Genomic DNA, 7,541 nt, shown 5'->3' with positions numbered 1-7,541 from the left:
ATTCTAGATATGTAAATACAGTACATATTATTACAATGATAAAGCCTTCTTTATACTGGTGGTATTATGACTGTCATTGTGTGCATAAGGTTTCATTTATACTGTTTTTCACCTTCCATGGTCACAGAAATTTGAAACCAACCATCTGTTCTGATTTGCACAGAACTGTGCTAAGAACTGTAGTGTGTGTGGTCTAAATATTTACATAAACTGTGTACTCATCAGCAAATTGTCAGATGATCATCTTTCCCAATTAGCTCCTGGAATTTCCCTATTTTCTCTTTCTCCCTGTCTCAGAAGTGATAACCACAGGCAAGTTTGGGAAACAGGCAAGTTTTTTTTTTGGGAGCCTATCAGAGACAAACTTCTCACTTGTCATTTAAAGTGTCCAATTAAAACCATATTACAGACCAAACCATAATCATCATTTATATCATACATCATCATTTATCACTTTAAAATCACAAGACTATAATCTGGTGAGAATTTGTAGAGCTCCAGATCAACAAGGTCTATTTTTTTATATAGCTCTGACAGAACTGACCAGACGCTGAAGCGCTCCTCTCTGGTTATTTTAGGGAGTTTATCTTGCAACTACCTTTATGTCAGTAAATTCTATATTGGGGATAATCTTCACATGGACACTGGAAAAATTTCTAATTGGTTTGATCATAAAAGTTGCTTATATAATTTCTGGAGTTTCCAGATTAGTTAAACCTACCCTTAAAAATAAACTGTTCACAGTGAATCACTATCCAGTGACAATTCTCTGAAAATAAATCCTAGTCCTGAACTAAAAGGAAACACTGACAGAGGAACAAGACTGAAAATCTCTAGCTGTTCAAGACTTACCTCCTCTAAAACAATGTTACTCCCACAATCCCACATACTAATGAATTAATGAGTTGTAGATTTATATATTTTTGGCCAGAGATTTCAATAAAGTTAAATCTGACCTGCTTTTTTTTTTTTTTTTTTTAAATCTAACAGAACATTCATTCATTCATTCATTTTCTACCGCTTATCCGAACTACCTCGGGTCACGGGGAGCCTGTGCCTATCTCAGGCGTCATCGGGGATCAAGGCAGGATACACCCTGGACGGAGTGCCAACCCATCGCAGGGCACACACACTCATTCACTCACGCAATCACACACTAGGGACAATTTTCCAGAGATGCCAATCAACCTACCATGCATGACTTTGGACCGGGGGAGGAAACCGGAGTACCCGGAGGAAACCCCCAAGGCACGGGGAGAACATGCAAACTCCACACACACAAGGTGGAGGCGGGAATCGAACCCCGACCCTGGAGGTGTGAGGCGAACGTGCTAACCATTAAGCCACCGTGCCCCCATCTAACAGAACAATGAAATTGAATTTTTTTTTTTTTTTTTTGAGGAGAAGGAAGGGGGATGAATTACTACTGGACGTCGACTCATGCACAAATGAATTCAAATGTTTAAATACATATTAATAAAAATGTAGAACTTACTGGCCAAAACATTTCTCCTGTCATATTAACTTCTATTAGCTACATGTGGAACTGTCAGTTTAGTGGTAAAAGTAAACAGTCAACCTTTAGAGGAGTGAGTTACTCTGTCCTACACTGATACTTACCTTTAGCAGGCAGGCTTTGAGCAGCAGCCCCAGTATAACACACACTAGCCCTACTCACCACCAGCGGGCAGCCACTCACTGCCGGATGACCTGATGTAGAGGTGATAAAGGTGAAATCAACAGCTTACTAAGAACTGTTTTTTTTTTCCTCTCCAGCTGAAGGTTCTTGCAAGTACCTCCTCCGTGTGTTAACTTGTGCTGTCTGAGGAAACTGGCAGTCTAGTTGACAACACCTGAACTTCAGGTTAATTTAAGACGAAGACGGTGCAAATTTAATACTTCTGTCACAAATGCAAATGTGGGAAGACAAAACTATCAGCCTTCCTTCAGCTTTTTTTTTTTTTTTTTTTTAAACTTTCTATATTGCTCTCCTTTTTTTTCATGATCATGGGAATCCTCTTCCTGTTCTGATCTCTCAATGGAGTGGAAAAATCAAATCAAACCAAAGGATGAGGTAAACAAATGCCTGCTCCACCGAACTAGAAAGTATTCAAATTTGACCTTTAATTCACAGGTGGTGGTTGTGCTGCCAATGCAAAGCAGTTGGGTTACAGCAGACCTGACCTCTGAGCTGATGCAGGGTTACAGCAGACCTGACCTCCAGCTGATGCAGGTAGGGAAGAACCTTGGAAGACATCAGTGGCAGCGCTGGAACAAAACTCGCATCTTATCTGGAGGTCTGTTAATTGAAGATCTCCCCTCTGATTCTGGGCAGCAGCAGAGCACAAGCCTGCTACAGTGCACAGTAGCAAAAGCCCCCCTTCTTTCTGCTCTCGCTTCCCTCGGGAATAAGGGGGAGGTTTAGGGCCGGAGTGTGCAAGGGCTGTTAATTAGCAAAGCCAGGCAACTCCGGGACACAATGTTGGAAAACACTGATCGACAAATAAAATGCTCTTGGCTCTTAAGGTCATCCCTGATCCACATATGGGGAATTTTTTTTCCTGAGAAGAAACAATCAGCAACAATTCCATCGAAACACAACCGCAAAGCAGCGGGAGATGTTCTTCGATTCATTTCCAAGGAATGAACATTTCTCCCTCAAATGAAACAATTTATTGATAGTAAGACAAAATCAAATAAGTGCCAGTGCACTTTTTTGTGTGTATGTGGACAGCTATTTCTTAGCTGTGCGAGGCGTGAATGAGCGATTCCTCTTTTTTCCTCTCCTTCAAGAACCCAGGTAAACACACCACAAAGCAAGACGGTCATATTTCCGTTTAAATATGGGAAGTGTAAGCACAAAAACATTTACACAAGTGTGAAGCTGCTCTCTCAGCGAGAATACACAATCACTAAACGGAAAGCTCTTGCCCCTCTGCATCCAAAGGGCTCCTGTATCAACTCAATCATTTTGATTCCAGCCATGAGAAGTCCTCTGTTGCAACAGTCCTTTTTCATCCTGAGAGATGGCTACTGAAAGTACAGTATCTCTAACTCATTCATAAATATAGAACAGCTTTGAAATTATCTTAATTCACAAACCAATCTGTTTTAAAAATGCAATTTAGTGTGATTTAAAAATGGTAGATGGCATAATACAGATGGAATTAACACATTTGTTAATAATCAGACTCAAGACACTCCAAAAATCCTTTACATTGAAAGAAAGGATAAAAAAAATAATAATAATAAATCTGTTGTCTCTCTAACAGACTATCCAAATATAGATTATTCAATTTAAAACATACTTAAATTTAGGGCTGCATAACTAAGCGTGGCGCACTGAAAATCCGACTCAATAATTAATGCATGCTTTAGTGGTATAATTACTGCACAATCGTGTGTATTTCCCAATTACAGTGCTTTGTGTTTTTGCACTGAGCCATAGTCATTATTAATGTACTGAAAAATACTAAACTCTAATTGTACAGCCCTGCTTCAAGTATGCCCTAAGCTGACAACTAAAGTGTGTTAATACAGGGGGAATATTGAGCAAAGTAGAATTGCATCACCATAGACATTTATATCTTTATCAAATTTAAAGGAACACTTTTGCACTCACATTTTGGTATCTGGACATCCATTTAACAATTCCTTTAATGTGGCATATAGAACAAAACTGAGGCCAATGCTGACACAAATGAAAAAGCCACATGCATTACATACTGCTATTTTATCAAGTGGTCTTTGATTTGTTTTTTTTTGTATTGTATCTGATGGGCAAGATTACTTAAAAGAAAATTAAAAAACAATAAAAAGCATAGAAATCAATAGGAATTAGTGGTCAACTACATTACCAATCCTGAACAGAAATGAAGTAGGAGTAAAAAGTAAAAATGGAAAAATGTCTCAGGAGAAATAGATTTTCAGATCTTGTCAAATACAAAATGACAAATAAGAGGATATCTAAATGACATGAGCTATGTGCAGTGGTCTGTGCAAATGGTGGCTCTGAAACATGTTAGACTTAAAAGAAGACCAAAATCAATCACTGATTCTTGTAAGATGGCGGCTTGGGTGAAATAAAATCATGAAGAAAACAATCTGTAGCCTTAATGAATGCTTGCCCAGTTACACACTGAAAAACACTTTAGTATTGAAGTACAGTTGTGTATGCAATAGTTTACAATCTGCAAACTTTTGAACTGTAAACTACCCCGTAAAGGTTTCAAAACAGGACAACAGTCAACATGCAGTTTTAAGTGAGAAATACCTGGACTGCTTTAGGTAACTATAGAACTACACACCTAGGCCTATGTTACACTTTCTCTTCATCATTAACTGATTGTTCCAAGCGTTAAACCACAATGACTCAATAACCTCTTTTTTTTAAATAAAAAATATATATAATATACCTACATGAACCAACATTTTTTGTTAATATCCATATAGGGAACTGCTTACAATCTAATGGCTAAACAAACATGTATAAGATTCTCAAGCAGTACAGTGTATAGGGTAAATATTCAGTTTTATCTTTCTGCCTTTTATCTTTCACTCTTCCCAACAGGTGCACAGTATCACAATGATTTGGTTTGGAAACTCAACTTGCAATGGTGAGCAAATATTGAAATATGAAAACCAATTTTGCTATGAGACATGTTTTTCATGCATTGCATTGGGCAGAACAGATGACACACCCTTTTACTAACTGTTTAAACTATGGTTGCACCAGGCTTAACATAGCATGCAAATGAGACATTTCTTTTTTTTTTTATAACAATGCTTTTTTTTTGTTTGTGTTCCGATTGTTAGGATGCTCCTCGGACAATGATCATGACAAGATAGTCCTCTTCTGTTTTGGCAAGAGCTTTTGCAGAGGAATCTAAGAACTGCTGAGAGAAATCGCAGGGTGGGAATGCATGCAGCACCCCTGCGTTGTCCTTATCGCGAGTGCCCCCCACAGGTAAACTGATTACCCCAGCTGCCTGCTTTTGCTTCAGATACGAGACCAGGTTGCGTAGAGGACGCTGGGTTGAAGCCGCAGGGTCTGTCGACGAAGAGGATGAAGATGCATCATCAGAGCTGGCAGGAACTGCAAGGAGAATGGCATACCCGCCTGGACCTGCTGCTTTGATGCGGCGTGACACCTCGTCGATCTTGGGCTGGTCGAGCCGAAGGCGCTGTGTGATGCGGAGCTGCGTCACCTTGCCTCCTGTATTGCCGTCAACCAAGAGGGTGTTGGCCACAGTCAAGTCTCCATCTAGGATGTGCATGCTGGCTGGGAAATTGCTATTCTTTAGGAGCAGCATTCCATTCCAGGCCATGCTCAGCTTCCCGCCAGTGTCCTGCTTGGATGACTGGCTGCCCTTTGAGCCCCCGTCAGCTCGTTCTCTTTTTGAAGGTCCTTTGTTTGCTTCACTTGCTTTGCGTTTTCTCTCTGATGGGCTAGCGCCAATGCTGGACTCGGACAGGCTGCTGCTGCTCTTGAGACGCTTCTCTCCAGGAGCTCTGTCTAGGCTGCTGCGGCGTTCTCGTGGTGGTGACAGCCGCTCTGCTCTCGTTGGCCGCTCAGAGTCGCTGAATCGGCCTTCACGACTGCTACCTCCCGGGCTGCCCTCAGTTGATGGGGCTCTCCGGCGCCGGACTGCCCATTCACTGCTGCTGTCAGGTGAACAGTCTAGGTGGCGTCCATCTTCTAGAAGGCGTCGTTTTCTTGCAGCATCTCTGCTTGGCAACTCCCGCTCCAGGGACCATGGTTCTCTGGGCCGCCGATCTCGTTCCAAGTGCTCTAGAGATTCAAACGCAGGAGTTCTTACTCGTTCACGGATGGCAGGAGCTGGCCACTCTGCACCAGTGTAGAGTTCCCGTTCTCTAAAATGGAGTGGTGGGGGAGTTCGTTCTCTAACCCTGATAGCTTCAGGGGTTGCACGGTGAACAAAGGATTCAGCCACAACCTCGTAGTGGGGCAGTGGGAGCGGCTGCAGGAACTGCTGTTGGTAGCGATGTTCGGTGTCTGCAAAATCCACTCTGAGCCGTCGGTCTGGGCCTCCAAGAGGAAAGCCACGCATATGTGTGCAAGCTGCCTGAGCAGCATCCAAGCTCTCATACTGAATGTAGGCCCATGTGTCCCCTTTCCTATAATCTATAGTCCTAATAGTGCCAAATCGATCAAACTCCCTTGCTAATGCAGCCAAGGGAACCCAAGGTCCAAGGCCCCCCACCCAGAGGCGTGTTGTTGGGGTCGCTTTTCCATAACCAATTTTAATAGCGTTCCGACCGACCACTTTTCCTGACATGCTGATCTTTGCTCTGTGGGCCATGTCCAAGTTCTCAAACTTAAGAAAGCCATATGTGCTGTTTTGCCCCCGAGTGGGTCTCTTGATGTCCACTTCAGTGATGGCCCCAAAGCGGTCAAATGCCCTCCTCAGATCATTTTCTGTTACTGTGATGTCTAAATTACCCAAAAACAAAGTTCGGTTTGCTCTTTGGTCGTCCTCGGGAGAAATAAAATCCTCTTCACGAAAAGCAGCAGCTCGTTCAGCAATGTAAGTTGGCCTTGCTCTGGCTTCATAAAAGGCAAACTCTCTTTCTCTCTCCAGCTCTCTGGGTAAGGGAGGCGGTGGGGGTGGAGGAAGTCGACCAAGTGCTAACTGCTGAAGTCTATAGTCCCTATAACCTAGTCCAGTAGGGGACAGAGGCCTCTGAGCGTGCAAATGTCTGTGGCCAGCCACCGCAGAAAAATGGTCTTTTTCCACGGGGGATCGACTTCTCCTCCTGTTCATGTACACAGCTTCGATTTTCAGAGGCCGGTCATAGAGCACCAGGCGACCGCGGGCGTGTTTCGCCGCTCTGGCATCGTCGGGCCTCCTAAAGTTCACAAAAGCAATTCTTTCGTCGTTAACGCGGCTAATTTTCACACTGACGTCTCCGAATTTCTTGAACTCGTGAAATAAACCGTCCTCGATCTCCTCATCACTCAGCTGCGACCCCAGTTCGCTTATCTTCAGTGTTTTGTACTCACTCTCGGTGACGGCGAGCTGACTGCGCTGCTCGGAGCGGGAGTTGCTTCTCGCGGCCGCTTCGAGCGACAGACTCGAGTTGTGATTCTTGCTGCTAGCGCTAACGACGGGACTGGTGTAGCTATGACTGTTTGCTGTGCGGCTTGAAGCGTGTCCGTCAAAGTCCCGACTATCTCTTTTGTCTCCTAGTAAACTCCGTCTCGCCGAACCGCCTTCGCTTTTGGAAGAGCTGTTTCCATTGTTGCTTCCGCCAGAAATCGCCACAACCCCCATTTTCTTGCTGCTCGGGTGGCTTCCTCCTCTGTCTCGAACATCGTCCACGGCCCTTGAGCGTTTTTTCACTGGCGACCTTTCTTTTCCTTTCATGATAGATATCCTGCGATTCTACGGCTTATAGCAAACAACTACAACGCGATTACACTACAACAATTCATTAATTTAGACGAGAAAATACCGCAATTCGCTCAATATCGTAGCTGCAAAACAACCACATACGCCATCTTGTATAGACTACAGCTT

The 7,541-nt window shown here is 43.3% G+C and overlaps 1 protein-coding gene across 1 annotated transcript; it reads right to left on the bottom strand.

The window, feature by feature from the left end:
* Nucleotides 1–2,658: 2,658 nt before the first annotated feature.
* Nucleotides 2,659–7,541, bottom strand: rbm15 (RNA binding motif protein 15). Its single transcript, XM_060882498.1, has one exon. It carries the CDS (start codon nucleotides 7,386–7,388, stop codon nucleotides 4,812–4,814), a length of 2,577 nt encoding a protein of 858 aa, XP_060738481.1. The 5' UTR covers nucleotides 7,389–7,541; the 3' UTR covers nucleotides 2,659–4,811.

This window comes from Tachysurus vachellii, chromosome 11 (assembly GCF_030014155.1).
Source record: "Tachysurus vachellii isolate PV-2020 chromosome 11, HZAU_Pvac_v1, whole genome shotgun sequence".
Lineage (NCBI taxonomy): Eukaryota > Metazoa > Chordata > Actinopteri > Siluriformes > Bagridae > Tachysurus > Tachysurus vachellii.
Note: the sequence above shows the minus strand (reverse complement) of the source record. Positions and strands in the feature narration are given on the sequence as shown.

Coding starts and splice junctions, on each gene's coding strand:
- rbm15 (XM_060882498.1), bottom strand. CDS start 7,388: ATGAAAGGAAAAGAAAGGTCGCCAGTGAAAAAACGCTCAAGGGCCGTG.